This window comes from Anthonomus grandis, chromosome 3, assembly GCF_022605725.1.
Source record: "Anthonomus grandis grandis chromosome 3, icAntGran1.3, whole genome shotgun sequence".
Taxonomy (NCBI): domain Eukaryota; kingdom Metazoa; phylum Arthropoda; class Insecta; order Coleoptera; family Curculionidae; genus Anthonomus; species Anthonomus grandis.
The window spans coordinates 25,420,462-25,434,337 of NC_065548.1; the positions used below are offsets into that span (position 1 = coordinate 25,420,462).

At 29.7% G+C, this 13,876-nt stretch overlaps 1 protein-coding gene across 4 annotated transcripts in view; it reads right to left on the reverse strand.

Moving 5' to 3' along the window:
* LOC126734430 (sex determination protein fruitless) overlaps positions 1 to 13,876 on the reverse strand; it is a 79,441-nt gene that overhangs the window by 18,099 nt on the left and 47,466 nt on the right. Inside the window, exon 6 of one of the 4 annotated variants that reach the window (XM_050438066.1) lies at positions 1,992 to 12,643. The exons of the other annotated variants lie outside the window; for them this stretch is intronic. Coding sequence (XP_050294023.1) covers positions 12,306 to 12,643 — 338 coding nt within the window. The 3' untranslated portion in view covers positions 1,992 to 12,305. Of the gene's footprint in view, positions 1 to 1,991; positions 12,644 to 13,876 lie in introns of those variants that run through there. 4 annotated transcript variants of the gene reach the window in all.

Here is a 13,876-nt window from a genome sequence, read left to right on the forward strand (position 1 = left end):
GTCTTGTGGAAAGTATCCGAAATCATTGTTGGATATTATTACAAACTTCACAAAAAACGATAATATTGTAAATACGGCCAGGTAATACAATTACAACCAATTGTAATACCATAACTGAGAAGTTATTCCATTGAATAACTAATCCATTGATAAAAAAAAACCTTGATACTGTCAAGGGCTTGTCATTTTATTGATTTTAGTTTCTCATTAAACTTAATAAGATTCCTTACTCAAAATTTTTTGGGTTCTTTTCATAAGAAAAAGTAAGATACAGTTTAACTATAAATTAACTTATCATTCATGTAATCACTAGCATCTAAATCCATTCCAGTGATCACGTAAAAGTGACATTGATTTTGTTCGTTATTGGAAATAATTGAATTCTCAGATATTAAAAATTAATAAAAATTATTTAATTTCTTTCATTTTTAAATCCAATTTAAGAAACAGGATATTCAATGGAAATTATTGGAAATCTAGGCAAATAAACAAGACAAAGTACGCATAAAAATACCATAGATTTTCGAAAAAAACTGTTATTAATAAAATATGGTGTTAACCTAAGAGAAACTGAGACTCTAGAAATTATTGGTCCATCGGTAACGTCGCTTTAGGTTTCTTATCCATATTTAACACAGAGTTACAATGAAACCATTAGCAAAAACATGTTTTATTGCCTTGTTTTTCAATGTCCCTAAATTTGACCAAATAAATAGTAGTACATTACTAAAATATTAAATCTAAATTTTCTTCACGTCCTTTGACTTCAAACCAGATGCCAAAAAGAGGTTACCTTGAAAAACCCAACTACCAATTAGCAAAACACAGGTTGAGATAAGACTGGAAATCGGACTCAAGGATCATAATACAGGGTGTCTCACGACGAATAGACGCGATCGATATCTCGAAAACCAATTTTTTAAAAATTTTGAAAGTTTGGCAACAGTCGATGGGAGCCACACAACTAAAATATTTTGACAGTTGTGACGTTTCAGGTTATACCGGAAGTAGGACATTATACACAAAATATACCTAGAATTTCACGTGATAGCCAAAAATGTAAAAATATACAGGGTGTTCCATTTAAAATAACGAAGTTAACACCTACTTCCGGTATAACCGAAAACGTTACAACTGTCAAAATATTTTAGTTGTGTGGCCCCCATCGACTGTGCCATATCGCCAAATTTTCAAACTTTTTTAAAAATTAGTTTTTGAGATATCAATCGCGTCTATTCGTTGTGAGACACCCTGTATATAATAAACCCATTTGTACCTCGTATCGTCTTTGTGCTTTAATTACAAAGTATGACCCCTTTTTTCTAATCGTTCTATCCTTATGCATCCTTCAATTTGAATTATATCTTTTTCGGTTCTTCCTGCCCATGGTACCTCTAGTCTTCGAAAATTTTCTGGATATCACCACTTTAAACCAAAATTCTTTTGCTATGTTTTCTTTGTTGCTGCTTTTTTTCTCATTTCAATCTTTAATACAAAGTGTAATAGGATTTGAAGGAAAGAAAAAAATAATCGCTTTCATTAGCTTTTTGTGAGACCCAATCCCGAGTTCAATTAAAGGGATATTACAAACTTTAATAAATGCAAGTTACATTCCTTACAATTTGTTGTTCTTTTCATGTATCGAATGTTCCAAAAGCTTTTCGGAATATTTTACTATAAACTAGGGATATTTGAAAAAAAAGTTTTTCGAATATCTTTAAAAGTTTGAATTGTTTTCAGATTCGCGGCATATTATTGAGCATTTCAAATTATCAGATAGCGTTGAAAGCATTAAAATATTATATACACTGGGCTTCACCCTACAAAAGGTGCTATATTGTAACCTAATTGTTTTCAACATTAAACTACTCTACAAATACATACCTTAAAAATTGTTAAGAAAAAGACAAAATAATATATATTGTAAGTGTTACGAAAATGCTCACTAGGTCACGACTTAAAGGATGTTTAATAGGATAAAAAAGAGTCAATTTTTGAAACACACCATTTTTAATAAAAAATAATAAAATACACAATAAATGCTTCAAAAGAAATCAAATATTCGTTATTCTTAAATATAATATGATTCAATATTATAAATTCAAACGCTAAATATAAACTTAACTCATTTTAAGTAACAAAGAGTAATAATTCTTAATAATAAAGTTTAGAAAGTAGATTTGTGTTAAGAAGCATTCAATATAATAATAATAATAATAATAATTATAATAATAAAAATAATAAAGATCTCCATTAATTTGTCTAGCAAAAAATCTCTATACCTCTCAATAAACTTTTTTACCCGTATTTTTCACTAGGAGGATTCCTGTAATTCTTTAAAAATCCCATTTTTCTTTAACGCCTTTTTGCTAAACAAACATAATTCTGGAAAACAACAATGGGTTTTAAATAAAAACCTCGAGTTATTTATTATGAGCATTATTTTAGTTGTTTTGGGGTATAGTATAGTTGGCACAAAAGTGAAAAGTCAAATTTTTTTGCTGCCGAAAATGCAAAATTTTGAATTATGAAGGCGTTTTGATAACACCCAATTTGGTAAGATTCTTTTCACAGCTATTTAGGCGCAAGTTGTTTAAATAGATAAATATATACCACTAAATTGCTGTGGAAGGACTTATAGATTGTTTGTAACATTATAACAATGTTGGTTTTGGCATTAACTGGTCGATCTGTAGGTCGAATAATTAAACTATTGAGTAAAATACATTGTATGGCAACAACGCTAGCACGCTGCCTGCACGCTCTGAGCCTACTGGTCGTTGATGAGAATAGGCTTGTACGCAAAGCTGTGTTGCCATGGTCTTGTCATTGGTGCAAAAATCAATTATTTAAGTAATCTTACGAATTCGTATGCTTCATAGATTTCTCAACATTTATATAAAATATATTTAGCAATATCGAAATATTATGGAAGTAGCAATCTTTTATTGGACTAAGAAGGTCTAAGAGTACCAGGATGGTGCTCTTAGACCTTCCGTAGGATGTAATAGATAAATGTTTTTAGCAGCAACATCAGTATTCTTGAGATTATTGTTTCTTTGAGCTGTCGGTACCGAAGTTTGGCATAAAAAATACTGAAGTAAAGTAAGATTTGAGTGTTGCAGAGCTAAAGGGACTACTGGACAAAGGAAAGGGCTACTTTCTTTCCTAACGACTGATCATAATAGACTAATGGCCTGTGAAGAATAGAAATTTTGTAGCACTGAACGCAATATTAGAAAGATGCTAAGTAGTACCAAAAGTAAACTAATTTCCAGGACACGCAGGAGCGAAGGTCAATGTAGCCGCTGATAAAGCATCTAGTATATCATAACTATTTCTGGAACCTTATCTATGAACCTGGAATCAGAGACTACACTGAAGTGAAAGAGCTAGATTAAACACCTTTTGTTGGAGTGTAGAATCATAGACCACACTAAATCGTTTTGGTTTTCATGTAAGATTGCATTTGAGTACTGCAAAAAATCAAAAATTTCACGCTATTACTTGGGTCACTTACAGAAGCAATCTGTGATTTATACTTATTTTGCAATTTGCTAACACGAGTTCCTGTAAGAATACACCATTTTCACAAAAGAAATATCACTATTATTACAAAACGATGGTAGGGCGAGGAGATTTTCACATATATGTTCTAACTCTATTATTGCAGCATATTTTTTGGATTATCAAGTATCTTTCTTGACCAGTAGTTTTTTCTCTTGTGTGTGTGTGTTTTCCATTTTAAACGACGCATATTTAGAGCACCAATAGAGAAAGGAAATATTCTCATCACCTTTTCTTTCCTGTTGCTTAGAACCTAATATGTGTGCTATTGTATGTAAGAGGGTAAGAGGAAAATGATTATAGGGAAGTCTTCTTTGGATAGGTGTAGAATAATAATCAGTGGGTGGGAGGACTTTACTCATCATATCCATTCTTCTTTGACGGTCTGTAAAGCTGATCTTAAGCTTTCTCACAGTTTTTAACATAATATTGTTTTTACGTGAATGTCTAACATTGCATGCATCTTTCTTTATTAAAGTGAAAGCTAATTTGTTTATAATTTGGCCTTCATCTAACAGCCCAGATCTACAACGTATATAATTTTAAATTCTATGGACAAAAAAATACCATAATTTGTTTAGTTTAAACGTTCTTCTTAACTGCAGTGGATAAGAAATATTAATTGCTGAATGAAATGGTACCTAAAAATTAACATTCAAAATCGAAGGCATTTATTAAAATATCATAAGATAATAAATTTACCAAGCTATCTTCGTCCCGAAAAATGTTCATATCCAGAATAATAAACAACCTACAGATCTAAAAACAAATATTTCATCTACCTTCCAGGCAAGATATAAATTTCAAACAATAAAATATTTATATAAAATTTAATCGATTACACTATATTAATGTCAGTTAATTCATTAAAAAATTAATGAGCAACAAATCGTTAATTGACTTAATTTGTATACTCTTAAATATATATGAATTTCTCGTTTAAATATTTACCTATTAGTATATTTTTACAGTATATTCACAATGTTATTTCATAACAGATTTTCGAACCCTTAAAAGCATGACGTATATATAATTTTCAAAAAACTACCTACAGAAATATTAGGTACTTTAAACCACGAAAATCGTACATTATAAAACGCTTATATCAAAAGTTTTGCAACCCTTTTTTTGTTGAACTTTAGTGAATTCAATTTAAAAAAAAAATGTTAATTTTCGGAAATATTAAAATCTGCTCAATTTTAATCATTTAAATGTTTAACCGTAAAGATTGAATTAAATAAACAAACAAGTTAATACATAATATTGCAAAAAATAGGTTGCTTGTAGCACCAACAACTTTCTTATATCACATTCTCTTAACGCTTACCGTCTTAAAATTTAAAAAAAAAATTGCCAATAGGGTTTTTGTTGTTGTAAATTTGGATTTTATCAATTAGTTACTAAGATAATAAAAATATAGAATTGACTTTAGCTTACCATAATGTAATATATAATTGAAAAAAAAACACTAATAATCATTATATGTCAAGAAATATCTTATGTACAATATAGTAAAAACAAAATAAAAATTATGTAAAAATGATAAATAAATAGAACATATCATAACAACTTATTATTGCACTGTCATAATTGAAACTGAAAAATAGAGTTTAGATAAAGGTGCCACACTCGGGCGTAGTTTTTAAGAATAAGAAAATTTTTCTATCTAAAATAGTACATGATCTGATGTAGTCATTCTTCACCATCTGCTTACGAGAATAAAACAATTTAAAAACATTTTTATAATTAATTTAAAATATTGTAGATATTAAAAAGAAAACTACATAGTTCTTATTAACGGGTTGTCAAATGATTCTATAGTAAACTTCCTGTAATAGAAGTTTATACTGATTTGTACTTTTTTCAAGGGTTTTTAGCGGATTTATGAGACAAGGGCTTCATTACAAGATAAGGGGCCATAAAAAAAATTAAGATATCCAATTGCCGGAAAGAATAAAGAATTCAACTATTTAAACGAAATTTTAAAATTGTTTCAAATAAACAATTGCTTATTTCTTCCAAGCAGTTGATTAAGATCATTTATATCTTGAAAAAGTTAATAAATAATTAAACTACTTTTAGCTACATGAAAGCAATCAAGAGATTGTTTCAACTATTATAATAATCACTTAATTACCTCCGAAAAATGCTAAAAAATGGCAGATCACGATTTCTTTCAGTTAAGAGCATTTTAAATATTTTCCGTAGAACTTAAGGCATTTATGTCCTGGAAAAGAACTTTCAACTACTTGGCAAAAATCAATTAAAATATCAATTTCAATATCATTAAAAGACTCTATTAGAACTTAAGAACATACAAGTTCAATTTCTCCTTGTTTATATGCAAATTACCAGCCACGGATAGAGGGGATTTAAGATATTTACAGATTTGAGTGACGGGCTCAAAATAAACTTTTTTTTAGTAAAAAAAATCTATAGAATTGTATTTTATTTACTTCGTATTTTAAAATTTGCAGACGACACAAGTTAATTTTTACACATAGTATTTGCAATATTATTTTGGTTTCAAAGTAATTGAAGATTTGATGGAAGGTAATTTGAAATTTGGTAATTTTTAATTTTTTGGTTTATTTACTTCGAGGCAGTTAAGGAATTATTTTTCCATTTTTTCCAACAACTTAGTCATTTATATACAAACAAAAACAATAAACAAATGCCTTAAACTATATTAAAGAAATAAAAAGATTATTTCGGCTGCCTGAGAGAATTAAGACTAATTTCATTGTCTAGGAAAAATGAGAAATTCAGCTACTTGGAATAGAAAATTATCTTTCAAGATACGAGAAATTGATTTAAAGATGTTTCTAAATACTCTATTTTTTTCAAGGTTTTCTTAATGTATTCATCAGAGCTAAGATGTTCAATAAAAAAAATCATGGATTTTTGTTTGTTAGAAATTCTTTTTTCTTTAAGGCACTAATGATCAAGTCCTTGACATAAGATTTATCCTCCACTAGAGACTTAATGATTTTTACACAAAATAATGGAAACTTTGCTTAATTGATTCTCAAAACTAATAAGTTAGTAACTAATTCATTCTTAATTTCTTACCGAGTAATTATCGAAACTCCCCAAGAATAACTGGGCCAAGCGCATTTGATAGAATAAATCTTTTTGGAACTAATACCTTAATTTTTTATTATCAAGAAATAAGACCTTTTGATTAATTTCGTAAATAAGAGGGAAAAATAACCTTGCGTCTAATGGAGATAGGTATAGCTATTATCATATAGGTGAAAGATTTTTCGTAAGCAGCCAAAAATTATCTTTATTTTGATACAAATTTTTCAATAAGAAAGCAAAATCACACTTTGCATCACAGCATCTGACAATCCGCTAATAAGAATTAAAAAAATTGGACAACTCATCTTAATATGTTATAGTTTTAATTGGTGTTAAATTCGTAAAGAGAAGCAATGAAGTAGAATTTAAAAATAATTAAGGCACCATTGACAATAATCTCATCATAAACAGATATAGGTGAAGAATGGTTCATATCGAATCTTAGACTAAAAAGGCCGCTGAGAATGATACTTTGCATCGTGTTGAACAAAGGTTTTTAATAACGAACCTTTTCAAATTATTTGCAATTTTCCCAAATAAAATTGGCAAATGCAATTTAACGTTCTTACTATCTCTAGTTACTACTAATTCAATGGGTTTAGTAGTACTTATAATAAAATTGACGTAGTTTCTAAACGATTAAAAAGGTGTGATTGCAGTCACATTAAAGTAAATATTTTGAGTTTTGGCATTTTTTTAGGAACAGTAAAATCCTACTTTCTGAAAATTTACATTATTTTAACTTTAAAATTGACTGAGGATTTTACTCTCCTAAATACAACCGATAAACATGATGTTAAAAATCTAAAATTACAGACATACATGGGTATTTTTTTATCATAATGCACCGCTTTTGTTCGATTATAGACAGTCCATAAAATATACTATACGATAAAATTATCTTTTTTACTCGGACGGGCAAACGTGAACAATAAAATGAACGATTTATAATAGAAGTTCTCAACTATTATCTTCCATTACCATGGAAAATTAAGAAAGATAACTAAGATATTAAAGCCATAATAAAACGTTCGAAAAGGCATCACAGATTTCACTTTTCTTTACATCGTAATTATAAAATCTGTACAGTGTTTACTATATTATAACTATCATGTTTTATTGCTCAAAAATATAAGTTTTGTTTCACGCAAAACCGGCATTTTATATATTACAATTTTAGCTTTAAAAAAAAAACAATATATAATTATAACAACCTATTTAGAGATGTCAGACATCATTTTTAAAGCACTTAACTCCCAATTTGGCCAGAGAAAAATGTACAAGAGGTCGTTCGATATAAAATATTTTATCCGATATGAATGAAATACTTTATACATGAACAAAATATAATCAACGCTTTGTGTAAGCTACAATAATGAAACAAACAAGAGTAACAGTAAATATAAATGATTGTGTATAGACTAGAATAGAGTAGTTTCTTATTGCAATATCGGAGATTTTTTATATTCATATATCTCTGTATACCAGTTTATTTATAAAGTATAAATATATATTATATACTTTTTTCTAATAAATATATTATTTGTTAGATTTTGTACAGGTGCCAATAACTGACAGATGTATAAAACCTTTTTAAAGAGTCAACCAACCATTGAGAAAACATATATAGTACAAAAAGGTATAAAAACTAAGGGCTAGATAGTCTTTTTTGGTTGCAGTTTGGGGATAAACAACTTTTACATGATCTTCAGATATAAGTGTTTTTGAATGTGATAAAAAGGGCAGGGTAAGATCTTCAAAATGACGTCAAAAAAGATAACCATATCTCTTTGAAAATAATCAAATTCTCCGGTTTTTGAGAATTATTTTAGTATTAAAATAGGTAGTACAATACAATTAAAATCTGAAAAATATACACATTTTAATTGATAAATTCGAATGTTATGAAGCAATGGGTTTTTTACAGCTTTGAGATAAGTACCTTTTTTAATAAATATTTGAATGTGCTCAGTAATCCTAATTATATAATTTTTTTAACAACCGTATGTGTAATATTCTCAAGATATATAATGTATAATTTTATAATGAAATTAAGAGCAATAAATCTCTACTAACATCCATTTCGTTAGGTTTAAATTTGAGAGCCAATGATTTAAACAATACTATCTAAAAAACTTAAATGAAGAAATAATATTTACATAAGCTTTATAAAAATTAACACAATAATTTAATTTTTTTTTCGTAAAATTCGAAGACTTTTTAAAGTTGTTAGCATTTTTTACTCTTATTCTCACCAAAAAATCATAAAATTCACGTTTTAAGCATTCCTTGAACCTTTATTAAATGTTTTACTAAAACGTATAGATAAATCTCTTCTTTGTCATTTTGTTTAGTACCATTGCGAAAATTCGAGAGCCAGTCAATTTCTACATAAATATGAGTAAAATGACAACAAAGAAATAAACGCAGACCAATGAACATAATATTAAAATGATTGTCATTTGTTGATTCTCATTCTTTATTAAATGCATTTTTTCGGCACCATATTACTTGTAAATTAATAAAAAATAAATAAAAAGTAAATTTATTTGGTTTTAATATATTAATCCTGAAATTAATGTCACTTTTACTAAGTGATAACAAAATAATAATCTATATATTGACATTTTTTAGATACCTTTGTTAAAATCTAAGAGCAAGCGATATTAGCAAGACCATAAAAATAGACATAAAGAAACAATAACTTGGTTAAATTCAGAATTCAGGAACAGATTTCCGATTAGCAAACCATTGTGTAATTTACTAACCTAAAATAGTAAAAAGTTTCCAATACAAAGAGTGACTATAAAATAATCAAACAATTCTATAGACCAAGAGAATATAGATGATGATTGACCATACGGATCACAAACCGACCTTTAATTTTGCGCGCGTCATAAGTGAAACTGTAGGAATTAGAAAATAAAACATTTTTTTCACAAAACCTTCTTAACTTACAAAAAGTACATGCTAAAATGGTGCATAACATTTCCACGATTTGCGACCCAATTTTATAAGCAAAACAGCTTTCAAAGGGATAAAATCAGCTGCAGGTGGGGTTGATTCGGGCTATTGTTCACCAGGGAGTTTCTATTTAAATTCAATATCCCAACTTTACTTACTATTTGCCGGACTTTGTATCATGTGACTTTTGTGTTCCCCAAAGTTAAATCTGAATTAAAAAAGGATTTCAGTGCTGTTGCACGAAAAGAAACAGACGTCACCAAGGAATTCATAAAAAGAAGCCTTCCAGGACTTTAAGATGATGGAAAATTCGAATATTGCTGGGATTGAGGTCATTATACTAGAAAAATTATACTATTAATGATAACACCTCAAATGTTTTTCAAATTATGTGGAGTTTTTCTTTAAACTGGTTGACTTAAGCAGAAACTCAAAAAAAATATACCTACATCTGACTTATTTTTAATTATTAGTAAGTTTTAACAAATAATAATAAATAAATCTCCTCTATGTCATTTTGTTGAGCGCTTCTGCTAAAATTCGAGAGCCAATGAATCTTAGCATAACCATAAATAAAATGACAACAAAGAAATACTATTATTTTAAGAACGATCATACCAATAAGTTTCAAACTTATGGTGTTTTCCAAAATAGTTGAATAAACCTTTGAGTTTATTTAAGATACCAAAGATTGTTTTTAACCTTTCTCAGAGGGTGGATAAACTTGATTTTCTGCAAGGGCTGTAATATTTATTAATAATACTTAGGATGATATTATTTTGAGTTTTATGAGTCCACCTGTTTTTCAGATTACAGAAACAGTTTCTATTATTAAAGCTTAGCCCATATAAATATTACTTAATATTTTATAAAAAGTTTTTAACATTTATTGGATGTTTGTAAACGAATCATATGAAAAAATAAAAATAAGCAAATCTTTTGAGATTTACTGGATGTTTGCTAAAGAATATTATGAAAACTTAAAAATAAGTAAATTTAATACGAATGCCCAGAAAATATACGAACTAAACTGTTACTGTTATTATTTACAAATTTCGAAGTATTTCTTCGTGACAGGCTAAACCATTCCGATAAATTACAAGATGTACTAACTTATTCATTAACCATTTTACTACAGTCTTTTTCACCAAAGAGTAAAAAAATCAATTAAAAGTTTTAGGAACTAATAAATCTCTTCAATGTCATTTTGTTGAGCACCTCTGCTAAAATCCGAGAGCCAATGAATCTTAGCATTGGCACGAATAAAATGACAACAAAGAAATACATCAGAAGTATATAAAGTTTGAATGTTGAACACTCTTTATTTTAATTTCTAGCAAACCTACATTATGGCAAGACTTATTTCCTTTTTTATGATTGTTTGATTTACATTTTTTTAGTACACCTTCCCAGGATGTGAATTTGTATATAGCATAACGATTTTAAGATGAATAAATTCCTTACATTTTATAATTAAAAGTTTGTCTGTACATATTTTTCAGCCTTTTTTTGATGGATTTTCGGTTTCTGTTATTAGAATTCTTATTTCAAAAATTTAAATTATGTTTATGGATCTTATAATGGGACACTACACAGGAAATAAATAAATAAAAAGCCTAATCGAAATTTTCCAAAATCCAAATACTGATGGTGATAATAACAGCTGGATTAAATTTTGTTGGAATATTATATCAATAGTAATAAAACTAGGAAAAAGATATGTCAGTATTTAGGTCACAGTTCTGGAGGCTGTCATGCAAGGAGATCGCAGGTAAGAAGACTGATCTCTACGCTAAACATGCATACCTAAAAATGAACGATAACTAGTTTCAGAAAAGAGCTACATCAGCTCTGTTGGTCTACCTTAATCTGATTGGCTCGACTCACCTTTTAATAGTTGCTGCGAAACAGTAATACAAATTACAAAAATACCCAGTAATCGTTCAATTTTGCGTACGAGTCACCTCATTTGGCGTAAGTCACTTTACCTCCAGTCTCCTAATTTCATGGCAAAAAACCATGGTTAAAAGATCAAAGAAATAATATAGAATATATTTTATTTTTCTGAACATCAGTGAACAGCCCCCACATTGTGATGTTTCAGGAAAGTACGCAATGGAAATATCGGACTTGATGATATTTTAACAATGTAGTTGAGTTTCATTCAATCAACATCTGTCTTACTCTATTACATATTGTCTTTACCTTCCTCTTCCCCGGAATATATCCTACAGTCTCACTTATTTTAAAATTTTTTAAAATTTCTGGAATATCTAGTCTTATGATGGTTAATTTTTAATTTTTTTTTTTAAAAGGTTAACGGTCGTCCAACTCATCTTATTAGATAGGGCATCTTAGATATTATAAATATGACTAAATGTTCTACCCTGACGTTCCATTAAACAGAAGTATTTCTTTTTTTGAATACCCGATAAGATATATCTTACCTAAAAGTTGCTAGACCTCTACTGCAGTTGTCGATTTAAAAAAAAAATCATCAGCCTACAAAAAACCGCCTCATCGAGAGAATAAATAGGATATTGTGTGTTTTGTAGGTATATCTGAAGTTCATGTCAAAAGGAAATTTAATCGATCATCCCTAAACTGCAATCGTACGCGACCGACCTGCCCTGTCACTACCGCTAAGAATCGCACATCGCCCGATAGTAGAAATAGTAGTACAGCCAAAATCAGTCGGCCGAAACGTCAGCGTTCGCCAACGTTGGCTGTTGCCCAAGCATCGAGGGGGCGTTCGCGTTGTTGCCGGTGGCGCCGCCACCGCCGCCGCCCCCGTCGAACTTCCTGGTATCCGGATTATACCGGGGGTGTTTAAATTTGCAGTGAGTGCGCAGGTTGTCGCTCCTAGTGTAGGTGGCTCTGCATAGGGGGCACTCGAATCTGCCGGGGAAGTGCACGTGATAGTGGTTTCTGATGTGCGTCACTATTTTCCCACAAAGTTTGCAGCGGTGCAGGTTACAACCGCCCGGCAACTTGTCAAAGGTTAGCCGCATGTGCCAGGTTTTTGAACCTGCAAGCAAAAAACGACTGGTCAGTACGGCTCGGTTCTTATTACCATCTTGGACAAGCAGTGGTGGTGTAAGCTTATTACGGTCTATTTTATCTTCCCCCCCATTTATGTTTAAGGAAGCATAGTAATGCCTTGTTGCGGGATCTTCGACTTCTAACCCGTCCTCGTGATTAGTAATTTTTCTGATCTTAGAAAAAATCTGAAGACGGAATGGCCTGAAAATTCCGAAATTATTTTTATTCGATTCTGTTCATAATTTTATTTTGGTCTGAACTTTAACATGATTACCAAATATTACGCCTGGTAACTCCTTTACATTTTATTAAACATAACCAGATCGAGTATTGTCAAACGAAATAGGAGGTGTAATTTGATAAATTTGTAATTCATTCTGATGTGTAGTAACTAATCACAAGAACGCATTAGATCGAGAGCTAGATCCAAAAACTAGGCCTGTCTATGCCCCTTAACTGTTAAGGTCGCACTACTGTCATCACGTGTTGATTTACTACCGTCCCGCCCTTTTATTGCACTCGAAAGTGACACAGTTTTTCGAATACCCCAACCTGTTGAGTCTAGAGGTAACAATTCAAACGTTGTTGTAAGAATTCAAACTGTTGCCGATATACAAAGCAAGGAAAGACATATTAACTGAGAGAATTATAAAGTTTTGCAAGGCTTATTACAAAATATTTTGGACTTAAAAAGTAGGTGTGAGCTCGGCTAAACATTTTTTAGCCCTTGGGCTCATTGCCAAATTATTAACAACAAGGTTTTCTTTAAAACGCCAAATGACTTTTTTTTTTTGGTGAATTGATAGACATATTTGAAGTAATTTTGCATTTTATTCCAGACATGTCACGATTTTTTAAAATCTTTTCCAGGGACTGCAAATATTTGTTTCATGTTTTCCAGTTTTTTGAAGTAGATTTTAATGTTCCAGGCATTAAAGGACATTTTTATGTCTTTCTAAATTCGGAATTAGTTTCTCGTAGACTTTTTTCTAACAAAAGTCATTTTTATTCCACTTTTTGGAAATATTTTTTCTTTATTCTAAGGTATTAGTAATAGTTTTTTATGTCTTTACAATAATTTCCATATCTTTTAGGCCATTTTTATGTGTCATGGGATTTAAAATTTTCATATTTTCAGGCTTTCAGAGTCTTTTTAATGTTTTTAAGTATTTAGAGTAATTCTGAAGCTGTTGGATAATAAAGGGATAGCGTGGATTAT